The sequence below is a fragment of the Alosa pseudoharengus genome, unplaced genomic scaffold, assembly GCF_046254945.1.
Source record: "Alosa pseudoharengus isolate Yale_2024_CS ecotype anadromous, Long Island Sound unplaced genomic scaffold, YU_APseudo_1.1 YU_APseudo_1.1_scf_4, whole genome shotgun sequence".
Classification (NCBI taxonomy): domain Eukaryota; kingdom Metazoa; phylum Chordata; class Actinopteri; order Clupeiformes; family Clupeidae; genus Alosa; species Alosa pseudoharengus.
The window spans coordinates 20,561,133-20,579,287 of record NW_027468774.1 but is presented as its reverse complement, the minus strand read 5'-3'; the positions used below and the strand labels follow the sequence as shown (position 1 = coordinate 20,579,287).

At 46.9% G+C, this 18,155-nt stretch overlaps 1 protein-coding gene and 1 non-coding gene across 2 annotated transcripts in view; both read right to left on the bottom strand.

The window, feature by feature from the left end:
* Positions 1-2,872: 2,872 nt before the first annotated feature.
* grid2ipa (glutamate receptor, ionotropic, delta 2 (Grid2) interacting protein, a) overlaps positions 2,873-18,155 on the bottom strand; it is a 30,354-nt gene continuing 15,071 nt past the window's right edge. The window contains exons 7-25 of the mRNA XM_076266644.1: positions 16,575-16,660; positions 15,811-15,880; positions 14,700-15,008; positions 14,241-14,392; positions 13,365-13,502; positions 12,375-12,478; positions 11,886-12,048; positions 11,196-11,512; positions 10,012-10,914; positions 9,319-9,936; positions 8,440-8,527; positions 7,673-7,762; positions 5,573-5,769; positions 5,207-5,362; positions 4,836-4,922; positions 4,538-4,667; positions 4,165-4,283; positions 3,755-3,919; positions 2,873-3,663 (exon numbers count right to left, since the gene is read on the bottom strand). Of these exons, the coding sequence (XP_076122759.1) occupies positions 3,580-3,663; positions 3,755-3,919; positions 4,165-4,283; positions 4,538-4,667; positions 4,836-4,922; positions 5,207-5,362; positions 5,573-5,769; positions 7,673-7,762; positions 8,440-8,527; positions 9,319-9,936; positions 10,012-10,914; positions 11,196-11,512; positions 11,886-12,048; positions 12,375-12,478; positions 13,365-13,502; positions 14,241-14,392; positions 14,700-15,008; positions 15,811-15,880; positions 16,575-16,660 (3,976 nt within the window). The 3' untranslated portion in view covers positions 2,873-3,579. The remainder of the gene's footprint in view (positions 3,664-3,754; positions 3,920-4,164; positions 4,284-4,537; positions 4,668-4,835; positions 4,923-5,206; positions 5,363-5,572; positions 5,770-7,672; positions 7,763-8,439; positions 8,528-9,318; positions 9,937-10,011; positions 10,915-11,195; positions 11,513-11,885; positions 12,049-12,374; positions 12,479-13,364; positions 13,503-14,240; positions 14,393-14,699; positions 15,009-15,810; positions 15,881-16,574; positions 16,661-18,155) is intronic.
* Positions 14,001-14,165, bottom strand: LOC143103399 (U1 spliceosomal RNA). Its single transcript, XR_012982815.1, has one exon. It is a non-coding gene; the product is annotated as a U1 spliceosomal RNA (small nuclear RNA).

Genomic DNA, 18,155 nt, shown 5'->3' with positions numbered 1-18,155 from the left:
TAAAAAAGGTGATATTCACTCTTCTAAAGAGCAGTTCATCATCGTGGATCATGAGCGCCCAAAGGTGGACAAATAAAGAGGACTTACCCACAACCCCACAGCTAGCACCAGCACGAAGTAAAGAATGAGCACCACTATGTCAGCTGTGGCCAGTGACGTAGGACTGGTCTCCACCACAGGAGCAGTGGTGCTGGGGCTATTGGTGGACTCCATACTGGCCAGTCCAAATGTCGATCAAGGCTTTGGGAGTTTGTATCACGCCAGGTTCACGTGTTAAAGGTCACACTGTCACACCTCAGCAACACCCCTCTGAGGTGTTCAGTTCTGACTGGACATCAGGACACACAGGTTACAGATTACCCAACTTTTATATCCTCAATATCCAAGAGCAATAAGGCAGCGAGATTTACAGTGGAACACAAAGGAACGTCTGGAATGATGCTTCCCTTTGGCAACAAGGTAGCAATGTGCAGAAACATTTACACTTGCACAGACAGAAACAATGTGACACAATCTTCAGAGAACACAGAGAAAAGTCTGGAACACACACGTCTGGAATGCTGTGTCCCTTTGGGTAACAGGTAACAATGCGCAGAAACGGCCTGAATGAAATTAGATAGTTAGTGAATCTGGACCCTTAATGATCAAGCAAGTATATCAGCTCATCTTCACAGGATAGCCTCTCTTGGTCTCTATAGATGGCCCATTTCTAGGTATATACAAAGCTGTTATTGGTAGTATAACTACATGTAGTCTGTTAAACTGGAGTCACAACAAGTATAATCTGTGTTCCAATACTAGTACATTGCTATTTACCATATCTCGCACCTCAACAGAATTTTAAATAATGGCTTTCAGCTATTCTGCCCCCTGGTGCTTTAACCTTCTTCAAAAGGACAACAAGCTTTACATTTTTAATTCACTTGGTAATATTTAACATTAAATGAAGGTAATGAGGTCGGAATATTGTACATTTCCAATAACCCTCTCCCCCTTTTTGCTTATACTGTATGTCTATCTATTGTCTGTGGTGTCCTGGCTTGTCATTATTGTATAATTTTCTGGTTGCTGTCCTTATTGTATATTAGTCGTTCCAGTGCTCCCTTAAAAATGAGATTCAAATCTCAATGAGACTCATCTGGCAGAATAAAGGATAAATAAACAGAATAGCACAACATGAGAGAATCTTCTAGATTAGAACCTTCCAGAGAGACAGGCTTATTTTTCATGATTTTCTAAAAGATTTCTTTATAATTCCGCAACAAATACACAAATAGGTAAAGTAGATACATGTGCACATACACACCGATTTTAGGGACCTCTTCCCAGATTTAAAGCAAACGCACAGACGTACGCAACTGCAGCATGCTTACATACACACAAACAGACCAAACAAACATACACACACACACACTAACACACACACACACACACACCACACAAACACACACACACACAAGCTTTTTCAGCTATGCCTGAATATGTCTAGAGAAAGTGAGAGAAAATGAAGCAGGAGAAAACGGCATGGAGAGATGTAAAAAAGGTTAAGCTAACTCACCTCTGTTAAAGTCACAGTCGGATAAAATCCCTGTGTCTCCCTCCCTTGACACTGAAAGGAGTTCACATGATGTCGCTGGGCCTCCAGCAAACTAACATCTTTCTGGGAACTAAAACACTTGCACTGGACCCAGGGAACCAAGGATCAAACTCCAAACACCGTATTCAGCATTCCACACACGCAGGTTAAAATGTAAGTGTTTTATTACCCACACAGGTAATGACAACAAACAGCAACACTGTCAAAACGTGTCTACAAGTTAATGACAGACTGACAGCATTGTAAGACCACACTTTTCAACACAGGCCAAAGAAATGGCTAAAAGTTCCCTCAAGTCAAATGGCCTTTATCAAGCTCTTACACAAAGCCCAGCACAACAGTCTTATCACAAGCACCTAAAATGACATGGTTGCAAGGCTTATCTTTGTACTGTATCTTTACTGTATCTTTCTTTTCATTTCATTCAGGATTATATGTCCATCCACCCTACCGCTTTTGCACAGTGTTCCAAATAGGGAACACTGTAACCAGTGCTGTGCTGCTGCTACCCAAAAGAGCAAACAGAGCCAGGCGCATGAAGAGCCATTTAGATTTACACAGCATGACTTAGCAATATCAGAGAGGTTGAAGGACCCATGGTCATACACATTAACCCCATTCGAAAGACACATGGTCATCAAGCTGTAAAGTGTGGAGGACATAATCAAATTATAACAATGATGATATATTAGTAAAATCATAAATGCTTTAAAATTCTACCACATGCCAGAATATACACATTAGCTGAAGCATGGTAGGCTATGCCATACTGGTAGTACTCCTGGTACATGGTCAATAATTTATAGGCACATCTATATACACTTTTACAAATGAGAACCACTTCTATCCATGATAATAACTTCTTCCAACTTCTATTTCACAGTCTAGTCTTGGGCTGTAGTAAAGAAACAAAACCACATAAAGAATTGGTAAAGATGCCTTTATGATATAAAAGTGTTTAAATCTAATCTGCTATTTAACTAAAAGATAAAACTGAGGGAACCAAAACCAACAGAGGAGGAAATGTCTGCTTCCTATGAATTCCTAACTGAAGAAGAAAAAGAAAATGGAGGATTCCTGTTGTACATTTTACAAAACAAACTAAATTAAACTTAATGTGATCAATAAGTTAAGTCCAAGCCCTTACAATGCTCAACAGTGTATACATTCAATACAGCAGCTTGGAACAAGAAGCCAAAGCATAATGTGAAAGATTTCACAGACATTAGATTTTAGATATGAATAATGTATAATAACAACACTTGCTTTCAATACAGGGTAATTACAACATACATTCAGCATAAAAGTCAATGTTGTCGTATACTCTTACGTCTACAGTCTATTTGCACAGGTTTGAATTAACAAGATTCTTACTGCAGAATTTGTCTACAGAAGTCGTTCCTCAGGACACTCAATACCATCTCATCTTACGTACACACTTGCAAGGTAGCCTAGATTAACCCAGACAAACCTGTTGGTAAATCTGATTTAATAAGCGGTCTGGTGTTAGCCAGGGTACTTGCAAGATGATACCTCACAAAATTCTGTGCTACTGATGGCTGTTCTGAGCTCAGTTTAATTAGTTTAAATAGTCAAGGAACACTGGTAAGGCTGCTCTTCAGACATGTGTGGGGTTTAATTACTAGTTAATCCCCACACAGGGAAAGGAACAACAGATTTGAGTCAGACTGTGTCTTTACTGAGTGTCTCCTCTGCCGACCAAATCCATCTTGTAGAAATTGAGACATTCATCATTATTCCACCGTAGAAATTCTCCAGTTCAGAGGACTTCTACGCCAGTGTTGTAGAATTGGCAAAGGTCATCTTATCTGCTTTACACGTCTCTTCATGGTTACTGTCATGGAGTCACAGACAATGTGTCACGTGATAGTTCATGTGTGTGTGTCTGTGTGTGTGTGTGTGTGTGTCTGTGTCTGTGTGTGTGTGTGTGTGTGTGTGTGTGTGTGTGTGTCTGGCACCCCTCACCACGCAAGAGGTGAGGCTATGCGTGGGCTTCGGGGACTCCGTGGAGGATTCTCTGTTGCCTGGTTCTCACTCAAAACCCTCTGAAAACACAAACACAGAAAGTAAACAAACAAATAAATAAAACAAACCAAACATGGATGAAATAAAATGATTGGAGATGTGACAGCGTACCTCAAATTTGGACATGAACTCGGCGAAGATGCCAAAGAAAGCATCGACGGTGGTGGCCGCGCTGTTCTCGCCGAAGAAGGAGGCGACGCGGAAGAACTCCTCCATGGCCCTCTGCTGCAGGGACTCCAGAGACTGCACCGCTGGGTGTGAGTTCTCCAGAAAGCCCTGTGTACACGTCGTCAAGGCTCACCTCCTCAAAAAGCATACTATATGGCACAGTATACAGCTACAGTACACTTTGTGCAGACTCATCAGTACCATTGGCTGAAATCATGACCCTTTGAATGCTTGAACTGTGACCTTAATGGTCTACACAAAGGTCAAAGGAGCATAGTCAGCATACATCTGCCTTGCTTGGGTTTTGTGGTGCCATGCTAAGGCCTTGGGAGGGCACGCAGCAAAAAGGATACACTCATGACCACAGCGAAGCGGTCCTCGGACGTGGCTGGCATCTTCTGACAGGCCGCGCGGATCTCCTGGATGGTGCCGTGCAGGTCGTTGAGGTCAGAGGTGATGTTCCTCTGATTCACTGGCAAACAGATTGCACACAGTAGAAATGTTTCAGCCTCTGTATACAAACTCATTGTTCCTCCTGAATGTCTTAACAAACGCACTATGTGAGAACATTGATACATTAACATGGTTCTTTGTAGTACACCTACATATTTGCAGAATTGCAGAAAAATGTGCTGTTTTTTTAGGAATTGGCAACTGTGAGTCTTTCAGTACTGAACACAAGCATAAACCCTCCTTCCAGTTGTGCCTGGCCTCTTCCCACCATACCTTTGGCTGCCAGGGGCACTGTTGTCAGTTCCTTGGCAAAGTCCAGCACCTCTGGAAAGTGTTGATAAAGTGACTTGACAAGAATGTGCAGAAAGGTGGACTTCCCATCCACAGTTTTGGTTGTGCTGAGCTAGGGGCCGGAACAAACAAGAGCTGTGTTCTGATACGGCAGGCAGGAGTAAGATCTTCAGCACAGAAACACTTTTAATTGGCTCGGCAAAGACAAATTCATTCTGTGAGCTTGGTTTCACATAGCTTTTCTACAATATTGAAGAGATGGGAGTTCTGAAGGGCTCACCTCATTGAGAAAATTGATTTTAAACCCAGTGGTCTTATTAGTCTTGGGCTGGCCATTGTTCAGGTAATTCCCCATAGCCAATACAAACTGAAAGACATTTAAAACCAATAGCCAATACAAAATGAAAGACATTTTCAAAAACGAATCATTCAGCAGTAACTGAGAAAGGTTGCACTTCTGGTGTAAACAAGACAGGTCTAGTGTTAGCTATGAATACAGTTAAATAATCTTACAGGGGAGATATATAGAGGTCTAAGTGAGATTATGGCTTATCTTATCACAGTGTGTTACTCGGCATGGTTCCTTTTTGCGCTGGGATGATAAGGAAGGTTATTTGTTTGTTAATGAGGTGCGGATAAGGAGGGCGGCACCTCCAGGATCTTGGCCAGCTTCTTGCTGGTCTTGAGCTCCATGGAGGCTGTGTAGACACACTCGTAAGCCCCGCGCAACTCCTCCGTCTTCTCTTGCAGGGTGGTCTTAAAAAACAGGCTCCGCAAACGGGTCTTGTACTCAGGAACAGACAGCATCTGTGCTCACACACAGACAGGCACACATGCACACATAGGGACAGACAGACAGACAGACAGACACAGAGAGACAGACAGACAGACACATAATGATGTGCATTTATAAACATCTTGAATGACACAGACATACAAGGGGTTCGAAAGGGGTAGCAAAGGCTGTTATCCCATCAAGTGACCACAAATAAGCATCCCTCAGTGCAGTAACGCTACCTGCAGCACAAACTGGTCGGGCTCGCTGAGCTTGTTGGGGTCCTGCCTGTACAGCTCATACTTCCTGACCTCCTCCTCGTCTGGGGCGTAGAGCAGAAGCTGCTTGATGTGCGCGGATTCCAGACGCTCGGTGGCCATGGTCATCAGCACCTGACGTAACTCCGCCGGGGACAGCTTTAGGTGAGCAATCAAGATGGCTGACAGGGGCGTGGAGAAAACAATATTGTCAGTCAAGATAAGGGTCAGGGACAGAGATTTGGTTTGAGTTAGTACCAAACGCATTAAAAGCAAGACACAATTAAAAGACTACAATGTGCCAATCGTCAGTAAACTTGAATTTCCCCTTGGGGATCATTAAAGTATCTATCTAGTAAAGTATGTTATAGATAAGTGAATGCTAAGGTAAACAATCTGGAAAAGGGCAATATTAAACACAGTCCCAGTGAGGAGAAATAAACAGCTATTCTCACCTGTGCCCTTGGTTAAGGTAAAATGCCGCTTGCGCTGTGCTTTGCTCAGTGCAGCGGCAGGCCAGTTGTTGCGCGCGCAAGCCATTGACAATAATGGATTTCATAGTGCAGCGTTGCCGCTTGCGTGTACAATGTGAAGCCCCCTTGAGAGTATAATTGCCAATTTGGAGAGGCAAAGCATGGTTTATAACACACAACATGTTGTGTCTGAAATCAATGCATAGTATAAATATTCTAATCTAGAATATATTCTAATATTCTAAAATCACTTTTATACAAATACAGAAAAAACCCCACAAAAAAACAGTGATAGTGCTAGCCTGGAAGCCAGCCCAAATTTACCCTGCCCACAAAATTCGATCTGGGCTCTTGAGAAGTCTATATGCCCAGTCAGGGTGTGTTCAGGCCAATCAAATCACTTGGAATCAGGATTTATACAAGGGTGGACAGATGAGCAACAGTTAGTCATCCAGGTCATCTGAGTGTGCTTGAGTTAATTTAGTTTACAACAAGATTGCAGCTGGAGAAGCAAGATGTTTAGATTTTGCCATCACGTCTGTTATACAAGATATTGACAGTACAATAACTTTAAAAGATGAATAGAAAACAGTGATTAAGGCATTTTTTGAAAAGAAGGGTGCTTTTGCCGTTTCCCGTATTAGATTTGCATATTGTGTTGCTCTGATTGGTTAGGTTTATCCAATTGTGTGCAGCGGCCTTTTTTCCCTGTAGTGGTTGAAACACACCCCATAATTACATCCAGATGGCATGTTGCACCAGGCTATGATAGTACATGCATTGATAACACACCCCATAATCACATCCAGATGTCATGTTACACATTCTGTACTTCAGTACATTCGGTCATCATTGAATAATGTAGGCCACATACACATTCAATCTACTTTCATTTCACACACTCACACACAGATGGGCCTGCCAGTCAGACATCACCTGATGTGTTCTGACACAGATTGGTTCCTGAACCAATTAGTTCAGGTGCCAAGGGACTCAATCTGGGTCTGATAGATCTACAGTAAAAAAAACTACAATACACTATCGTAAAACCACCAATTATGAACCCTTTCGTTCGAAAATCCTAAAACAACGATGTTTTTTAATACTTCAAAATAACATTTGATAAATGAACCTTACATTTTTCAGTAGCCAAAGGTGTGTAGATTTGAACAAAATCTAGTTTGGTTCTTTCCAGGGCTTTTACTGCCTGAAATATCCGATTTTGTTTACCACGCTCTGAGTTTATTGCTGGGCTTGTGAGTGCCTATTTCCAACCTTTCTCACGGCACATCAACGGTTAGACCGAGAATTTTCGTCACAAATCAAAATTCCACTGGAGCGCCAAGTGGATTTGTACACGCAGCCTTACAACACTGTTTACAGCTCTTCGAGTCATGGTAAAATGTAATTTTTGGTACATAGCTAATTTAGATACACTTATGGTGAGGGTGCTTGCGTTTTTGAGGAATCCGCCATCTTGGTTTGTATAGAAATGAATATTAAGTGACACATACACGTAAGAGGTTGGAAATACGGGACGGTTGGTAATAGGTGACGTTCCTATACCTGAGACAAAGAGACAACTATCAGACGCTACTCGTTACATACTCACAGGCGTTGTAGGCCTTCTTGTGGGAGAGGATCTCCACAACATCCTTCTTCTTGAAGGTCTCGGGCTGAGGCACAGGCTCTGGAACAGCCACTGACACAGGAGGCCACAGAGAGACTGTTACTTTCAGACAGACAAGTGGCTTCAAGCATTTTGAAAAGGATGTAGGGAGTAGACAGTGGCACAGACAAACACACTAGATCTCATCATACCAGTGTAATGGGACTAGGCGGGACTAATGAGGCAGGAGGGAGTAAACAGGGATGAGGTGGATGGTGCAACATTCTGAATATTCACTCTCTTAGATACATAAGTACAAAAGTACATAAAAAGTTTTTTGGGAAATTGGCCACTGATATGGATCAAAGTGGGTCACTGACAGCAACATTCAGGCCACAGAAAGTGTTAATGTTATTATCAAGAGGTGCATTAATTAAACGTCCTTTTGAAGAGTGACAGACTGCTCTAATTACCCAAAGTGTCTTTCACACAGAGAACACACAACTTTCTGTACACAGAACACACACATTTCTGTAGCACTTCACTGTGCAATTAACGCCCGACATGAAATCACACTCCCAGACTTCCTCATCCACTCAACCACTCTAACACACACACACACACACACACACACACACACACACACACACACACACACACACACACACACACACCACACACACACACACAGACAGACAGACAGACAGACAGACAGACACACACACACACACACACACACACACAAAACATATCCATATCAATCTACAAACCTGGAGCCTTCTGAGTTCCAAAGTGCAATTCAAGGTCAAGATACTTCACCATGTCACTCAGCTTATCGAAATCAGAATCTTCCCCCATCTACAGGTTACGAGGACAAATAGAGAAAAGCTTTACTCAACACATAAACAATCCAACACATATCTCACATCACAACCTTTCAACACCTGTCAAATATAAATATTTGTCACATCACAGAAAAGGGTATCATTTAACCACTCAGAATAAACCACTCAGAATAAAAACATTGACAAGTACGTTACATATAGGCATTTGAAGGGTACATTCATCCCTGAAATTGTGTGGGCAGGTCCACTGACTGTCCACTGAAGCCACACCTAAACTGTCTCACCACATAGCTCCTATCATTCTCTAAACCAGCTGATTCTAACGAGCATTATTCTTCAGTCAGATAGATGAATAATTAGTGAAAGCACAAAATGCATCTTATACTGTAGAAAGCAGATTTTCCCACAATGCTTGCAGATTTCAAAGTGTCAATGTCCTGTTTAGCGGTCAAACTCCACAATTCAGTACTACATAGTTTAAAGACTTTACACATGTTTTCAGTAGTTTTCTAACCTATACAAGGTTCCAAGGTTCTAAATCCAATTTTGGTTTACAGGGACTTTAACTTAAATTCACCATTACATCTTGTCATCACTTTTGTCCTTTTGTTGTATATCTACAGATACTAATAGCAGTGCTACTATGAATATCTCAGATGTCCTCATTACCTCCCCCACCTCCACACTTATGCCACCTGAGGTCACATGTTCTAGAATGTTCTCCTGCAGCTACCGGAAAGCCTGAGCTCACCTACTGATGCTTCTGCTGCTCCTGCTGCTCCTGCTGCTGCTGCTTGGACTCACCTGTCCCCAGATGGTGCCCTCGGAGTTCTCCACCTGTTCCCAGCGCAGACGCTTCACGCTCATGTGGCTGGAGTCCAGAGTGGGCTGGCGGGGCAGCGGCGGAGGCTCGCAGGGCGGGGGAGGGGGCGGAGGCGGCGGGGGCTCCAGCTCCGAGTGATGACCCTGGGCGTGGTGATGGGCCTGGGCCTGGGCCATGGCCTGGGGCTGGGGGCTCTGGCGGGCCTGCTGGCTGGACGGGTGCGGCTGATGGCTCTGATGGGCTTGGCCGTGCTGCTGATGATGCTGTTGATGCTGATGATGCTGCTGATGCTGTTGCTGGGGCAGGGGTGGAGGCTGTGGGGGTTGCTGGGGCTGCGGCGGGGGCTGCGGCTGGGGAGGCAGAGGCTGGAAGGTGGTGAGCACTGCCGGCTGGTACTGCTGGCCGGGGTGGATGGGGTGCGAGTAGGAGTGGTGGATGGGATGGGTCTGGTGCACCTGCTGGAGCAGGTGAGCCGGCTGGGCCGGCGGGTAGGTCTGGTGGATCTGGATCTGCTGCATCTGGTGGGGAGACTGCTGCTGCTGCTGCTGTTGCATCTGCTGCTGTTGCATCTGCTGCTGCATCTGCTGCTGCTGTTGCATCTGCTGTTGTGAGTGGTGGTGGTGGTGGGAGTGGTGTGGGTGGTGGTGGTGGTGCATATGGTGGAGCTGCTGCACAGGGCTGGGGGAGTGGTGATGGGGGTGCTGCGCCTGGTGGCTCTGGTGAGTTTGGTAGGTCTGGTGGGCCTGCTGAGTGTGATGGTGAGCGGCCTGAGCCTGTTGGGCTTGGTGTGCCTGTTGGGCCTGCTGGGCTTGGTGTGCCTGTTGGGCCTGCTGGGCCTGGTGTGCCTGTTGGGCCTGCTGGGCCTGGTGCATCTGGTAGAGCACAGCGTGGCCAGGGTGGACGCCGGCCTCAGGCGAGGGCAGCGGCGGCAGGGACTGGTGGTGGTGGTGCTGCTGCTGGCCCTGGTGGACGGCCTGCCCGGTGGGCTGCACTGGGAGGGAGTGGTGCTCCTGGTGCTGGTCTATGGGCTCCTGGTAGTGCTGCAGCAGCTGCTGCTGCTGCTGCTGTGGGTGGTCCATCAGCAGGTCCTCCCGGGTGGGCAGCACCTTGTGCAGCGAGTGCCGCTTGGGGCCCGACGCCGGCGGGTTGGACCGGGGAGGGGGAGGCGGAGGGGGCCCAGGGTGCCGGCGGAAGGTCAGCACGCGGCCGCCGTGCTCAGGGGTGTAAGCCACCCCACCACCACCGCCACCACCCCCACCTCCGGGGTGCCCGGACTGGTCGTTGAACTGGACGGGCGGCGGGGGAGGGGGGGTGAGGGGGGGTGGAGGGATGGGCTCGGAGCCGGAGGAGTAGGTGAGCGAGCTGGCGTCCTCACTGCTGGGGCCGCTGTGCAGCTCGCTGGCACTGCTCAACTCCGGGGGCAGGAAGACGCCTCCCTCCTCGCCCTCCTCGCCCTCGTCCTCTTCCTCCTCCTCCTCCTCCTCCTCCTCTAGCTCCTCCTCTTCCTCCTCCATGTCCTCCTCCTCCTCCTCCATCTCCTCATCCTCCAGGTCCTGGAAGCCCATCTGGACAACATCCTAGCATTACCATCAATCACAGACCACAGGGACACGATGTTACAGGGAACACTGAGAACGCTCCTCACAGGACATCTTATGTGGGTCACTGTAGCATCAAAACACCTACAACTACAACCAACAACTACTGTGCCCTCCTCCTCCCTCCCCCCTCCCTCAGCAGAAACACTTCAAACAAGCACTTTACTAGCTCACAGGAAGTAAATAGATCAATAAATATTTGAGGAAGAAACATATCGTCTTGTAAGAAACAGAGAAACAGAGTCAGAGCTCATACTCACTTCCTCGTAGTCGTTCTCGGGGGAGAGGAAGTCGTCCGGGCCGACGGTGGACTGACCCATCTGCTGGCTGAGGGCCTCCAGGAAGCGTTCGGTGTCCACGGTGCGTGGGGGTCGGGAGAAGGTGTAGCGCTTGCGGAGGCGTTGCGGAGGGCTCGGGGCGAAGTCGGGGGGCGAGGGCGGGGGGCTGTCCAGGCTGATGTAGGGGTTGGACTCGGCGCTGGTCTGCGTGGGCAGCACAGGGGGGTAGTACTGGGGCTCAGGGAGAGGCTCGGACCATTGCTGGGGCTGCTGTTGGGGGGGCTGGTGCTTTCTGCTGCCTGCTCACAATCATAAATGCACACACACACACACACACAGAAAGAATCACGCAAAGACACACATAGAGACACATTTAAATAGAATGCAAAATATGCACACATATAAACAAGTACAGATACACACACACACACACACACACACACACACATATTCATTAAAACTGCACCCATAACAGGTCAACACAACAGATTATGTAATAAAATAGATCAAGAATAATCCTTGACTTTTTACCTCTTGCCAAACATTTCTCACCCCAAATTTTACACACATCCTTTAATTAACTTCCTGTTAAATATTGCTTGTCTGAGTGAGTGTGTCTGTGTGTGTGTGTGTGTGTGTGCAGTATGTGTGTGCGTGCTTGTGTTTGAGTACCTGTGCACCCATTACCTGAAGTTGTCCGCATGGATGGAGAAGGGGCATGTGTGAAGGGGTCTATGCCAACCAGAGAGTCAGGGGCAGGCGGAGGGCGGCTCTTGAGGGACTTTGACCGCTTCCCTGCGTACGCATTCTCCAGCTCCGCATACACAGCGGACAGCTACCGAAGGACAGCAAAGCAACCGTGGTGTTAATCATCCACCCCTAATGGCCGGAGCATCACACCATCAGTGTCACTTTCTCCATCTACAAACACATTCACTGACCCTGTTACACCACTGTCACTTTCCCATGGCAATCATTGACTCATTCGCTGTCTGGTACTGGCAGTGTCTGGAGTGCCCTGTGTATCATAGTGCCCTGTGTATGGTGTGCGCGTGCTAGGCACGCACAGAGGCAAACTGGGAGACGGTCTTGCTCATCGTGCCAGTGAGGAAGACCAGAGAGTGTGACTGCGGTGAGCGATGGATGGATGGTGGTCCTTACGTTGGTCAGGTTGTTGGGCGTCTCTGGGAGGGAGGTGCCATCTCCGGACTGCCTCTCACCGGGCGCCAGCCTCATGCCTACTTCCACAGGCTCCGTGCGGATGCCTCAAACAGACACAAGGGGGCACTGTCAGCATCAGCTGTACTGTTCACACTGGACTATGAGTGTGTATTTTTGAGTGAAGGATGGAAAAAAAAGATAACAGCTGAACACTTGTGAAATGCATGTGACATGATGGATGAGTGTTTCCGATGTACCTGTGACTTACACACAGGTCAAGTTGTATTGACTATAAAGTACCATCACATGATGACCAACCTTGCAGAAACCAGAGCAGCACACTCCAGATCTATGAGCTGATACCTGCAGAGTTGCGTTATTAACTGCCCACTGCTACCCTGGTTATCATTTCTCTGCTAACAGCTGTCCTACATATCAAGCATTTACAGACAGAGTGTGGAGCCTCTCTTAAACTGATGCCTAATCTATGGGAGGCATCATTCCCACAGGAGGGTTACATAACTGCCTTACATCTGGCACAAATCTCCCAGCTGAGCACATCTCATCGTGTGGCATATACTGATGTCTGCCTGAGATTTACATGTTAATGACTGCCTAGCGGAAACAGAGGTTGGTGGCTAGAATGAATTACTATTTTCAGTACATGCAGTCCATGAGTCTGCTGCGGTGTGTCGGCTGCGAGTTTCATTCATATTACTGCTGTGTTGGGTGTGTGGTAAACCAACATTGACAATGGTAACAGGTTAATGTGTGTATGTTGTGATGACAATTTACCTACTGTGTTTAAGATTATGCGTAGGCTACATGAGTCTTGGTGATTCATGCAAATTGCTGCTGCAGTACAATTTCTGTGTCTGTCTTTGAGATGTGGTATTTGTCAGTGTGTGCAGAGTGCCTGTGTGTGTGCCTGTGTGTGTGTGTGTGTGTGTGTGTGCAGAGTGCCTGTGTGTGTGTGTGTGTGTGTAGTACCCATGCCCAGATGTGTGCCGATGACCAGGTCGTCTGAGCTGCGTCCTCTCACACTACTCCTGTAGGTGGTGCCCGTCACCTTCATGGAGCTGCTGCGGCGGTGGGGCTCAGGGGCCGGCTCAGGCTCAACAGGGGGCACTGCAACACACACAGCACACGCACGCACGCACGCACGCACACAATAATCACCATCATCATTATTATCATAATACACACATCCCTACTCACATAATCATCTTAATCTCTCTCTCTCTCTTACACACACACACACGCGCACACACACACACACACGCACGCACGCACAAGCATGTTCACACACAGACATCTAGTATAGTATAGTATAGTATATATACTTTTTTGATCCCGTGAGGGAAATTTGGTCTCTGCATTTAACCCAATCAGTGAATTAGTGAAACACAAACAGCACACAGTGAACACACAGTGAGGTGAAGCACACACTAATCCCGGCGCAGTGAGCTGCCTGCCACAACGGCGGCGCTCGGGGAGCAGTGAGGGGTTAGGTGTCTTGCTCAAGGGCACTTCAGCCGTGGCTCACTGGTCGGGGCTCGAACCGGCAACCCTCCGGTTACAAGTCCAGAGTGCTAACCAGTGGGCCACGGCTGCCCCTAACAAAATCAGGGGAGAGCGCGAACGCAGTCCCCCACTACCAGAAATTGTGCAGTCGAGATTCCCACATTTGAGGAATTCGCAGGGGTCAGCACGACCGGATGTGCAATGGCCGAGCCTCGCCCTGGGCAAACAACCTTCTTGATCATTGTATCACCCCTGCCAGGTAAGTATGAACACAACATCTGTACACAAACAAGCACCCACCCCCACTCACATGTACCCCACCTCCCAGGGTGCCATACGCACTTGTGACTCTGTAGCCCAGGAAGCGTGAGATCTTGGTCTGGCAGTGCTCCTGCTCCTCGTACGTCAGCAGCTGGTAGATGAACTGCCAGATCACCTGCTTGGCCGGCGTGTCCAACACAGGGAACACGTCCACAATCAAAGTGTCCACATTCCTGTGTGAAAAAAAGCCCCTGCCAATCAAGCCCCTGGCTCCACACTCGCACATCGCATTATCATCAGACACACATTAGTAGCCAAATCCTTTCCCTATTCGCATTAATGCTGTTATCACTTCGAGAAACTGACCGTGAACAATCACGATTTTCCATTCCATATAGATATGAACCACTGAGTCGTTTGCAGCACTTACTGTACAGTATCTCCTAGTGGTAAGTTAATAAATAAATGATACTAATGAATAAAAAGGCAATAAATGACCCCCCCCCCCCCTTCCCTCCGTTTGTCCAGTGCGGGCCACACCTGTGCTGGAAGAAGGCCTCCAGGGCCTTGCAGATGGTGTAGCGCTCCTGTGGGGTGAGCAGGTGCTCCAGCTGCTGGCTGAAGGTGCGGCCCTGCACGCGGATGCTGGGCGGCAGGATCTCGGCCACCCACTGCAGGGAGGTGAGCACGGGCGAGCGGGAGCGCGAGCGGCCCTGTGGGGAGGCCCCGCCCGGCGGCTGGAGATCGGGGTCGGGCAGCACGAACATGGGCGGCCCGTCCTCCACCACCAGCGTGGGCATGGCGCCACTGCCCTGCAGCATGGACACCACCTTCTCATGGGAGCAGCTCCTGTATGGGAGTTACGCTCAAAAGAATAAGTAAAGAGTAAAGACACACACACACACATGCACACACACACACACACACACACACACGTCCACACATACACACGCACACACACACACACACAGACACACACACAGACACACACACACATGCACACATATACACACACACACACACACACACACACACACGTCCACACATACACGCGCACACACACACAGACACACACACACAGACACACACATGCACACACACACGTGCACACATACACACGCACACACACACACACAAGCACACACACACACACACACACACACACACAGACAGACACAGACAGACACACAGAGACACACAAGAGTAGAGGAAAACAGAGAGGATCAAGCTTTAAAGCTTTTGGAAATACTGTATATAGGAACAAAAAGGCAAAATCTCTTCAAATGGTTTACATGAATGTTGACTGGCCCGTATTCAACAGAGAGCAAGGCTGATGAATGACAGAATCAAAGAGCGGAGGCCAGTAGTTCCAAATAGCGCGTCAATACGGTCAGGCAAGGTGTTTTACTCACAATGACCTCTGTGCTTTAATGGGCACTATTCTTTATAAACGTTTGGTCCCTTTCAGGAAAAGACAAAAATAAGTGGGCAGTTCTACACCCCAGTGTCAGTCAGTCAGTCAGTCAGTCAGTGGCAGAAATGTCCTTCTTAAAAGCCCTAAAATAAAAACTCCCTTCTTCAATATGACAAGCAATCCCAGTAAGAGCATACAGGGTTTTAAAGGGGAATGGGACAGTCTGCAGGTACCCACCTCATGTCCAGTCCATTAAGGAACAAGATGCGGTCTCCAGGCTTCAGGCCTGCCTGCTCGGCCGGGCTACCTGTGAGGAGACAGACAAAAAGTCACTTTAACAGGAGATACACAGATACTGGAGAATGGTATCTTGTGAGGACACATCTTTAGGGACACTAAAACATAATGAGGACGGAAGGCAAGGGCTTTATGTTAACACAGGACATAGTGTGCCTGTGAAAGATTTGACACTGAAAATGAGATTACATGATCTCTAGAGATGTGAAATGGGAAGGAAAAAAAATCTGAGAATTCATATGAGCCCTGTGGCAACAGACAGAAGATCATATAACAGCCAGATAAGGCCGGATCGAAGAGTTTGGTTTATCAATCTGCTCCACTGACACTTTCCCACATGGTGCTCTTCACCTCTCCCCCTCTTCACCTCTCCCCCTCTCTCTTTCTCATTTTGGAAGTCTGAGAAATCCAAGCTTTGGCACAGTTTTTACCCTGAGCTCTGCCACCACCTGTGATCTCTGACTGTGCGAAGCAGCCTTCAAGCTGTCCCTCAAACCCTGCAGTCTCCTTCACAGCCTTCTTTGCAATGTGTTACAACACAGGAAACACTCTTTGAATGCTATGTGCTTGAAATGTGAAATCTATGGCCCAACTGGATATAAATGGATAAGACCTTTCAGTATATCAGGGCAGAGAGAGTTAACATACGCAGTCAAATGAATTATGTAATTGATGGTTATGCCCACCCCCTTCCTCATCCTGACCTGGGATGACAGAGTCGATCCAGACTGGAGCATGGCCTCGTAAGGTGAAGCCGAAGCTCTGGTTGCCTTTGTACACTCGCACAGTCCTGAGGGAGCAAACACAAAATACAAGGGAAAAGGGGACGAAAGTTAAAAAAGAGTTTTAAGGAGTGTTTATAAGAACCAGATAGAGTTGGCTGGGTCCCTTGAGCTCTGAAGAAACCTGAGCACATCCACTGAAGAGGGCTGTTAGGTGATCTCATGTAAAAGGAGAGTAATACCTCAAGCAGCTCAGTATCATCCTTCCTCTAACCCACCATAGAAGGCAACACATTCATTGTATCTTAAGTTGAATGTTCAGTACAATCTAGCAATACTTTTGTTCATCCACCAGAAGTAGCTGACCACTTACACCTACACGTTAGGACCACACAATGTCAGCCTTCACCTTCAATCTATTTACCATAACTGCCTACAGATATAATCCACAACAGTCTGCTCATATGTTAATTATGTGCTTTACACAAAACACCACTGCATCCCATGTGGCACATAATGCTCCTGTCTGAGGTTGCAGATATTGGAACTGAACCCAGATCAGTTTGATGGCAGAAGAAAAGGCACTTGCTGGTGTAATTATACATGATTGAGCTGAAGTGTGCCTCCTAAGTCTCACTTTTAAGCTGACAGGTTACTGACAGGTGAGCAATCAGGCTCTGTAGCACTTCACTGTGCAATTATGCCCGACATTAAATCACACTCCCGGACTTCCTCACACACACACACACACACACACACACACACACACACACACACACACACACACACACACACACACACACACACACACACACACACACACACTCCTATTCCCATGTATTTGTTCCACAAGCTCTTTGAGGGGAGGGAAAGCAGAGATGCGAAAGCTCATGTAATGGAAAAGCTTATGAAGGGAAAAGACTACAAAACTAGTAAGAAAATACAGTAATTGCAAGTGATAAAATAACAGTGAAAAATCTCTCTCACTCGCCAAGCGCAAATTAATGAGCAGCAAACATCAGGCTGCCAACACAAGTATAGCAGGCACAAAAACATGAAGGCCAGGAAGATGAAAGGTATTCACTGTTTAATATTCTACAGTTCTTAAACAGTTCTTAAAATGAACATACTGAATTGTCAAGTCTGATAGTCAAATGCATATTTCATACACACCAGAAAGCTTGTAAACCATGCTGATTACCAAAATGAGATATTTATATCGCATAACTGTACAATATTACAGTAGAGCAAATCAGCATATGTTGTGAATACTATGTCCTATTTAGAGATGTGAGCTACTTTAATGGACCTGCTATGAGTCCTAACCTGCAGTGAATGTGAAAAAGCAACAGTAGGATGTATATAACATAGGCATGTTATGGCTGTGTCCAGTATGTGATAGAAACGGGTTTCATGGTCACAGGGTCAATGTCAGTGTGATTTCTAGACTTGGCAAAGTGTGTATAAAGTAGGACACAGTAGTATGTGCTCCTAAGAGGTTGGGTGATGGTATGTTCTGAGTGCAGCCATGACTATAATAAGTAGTGGTGTGCCAGAGACAGC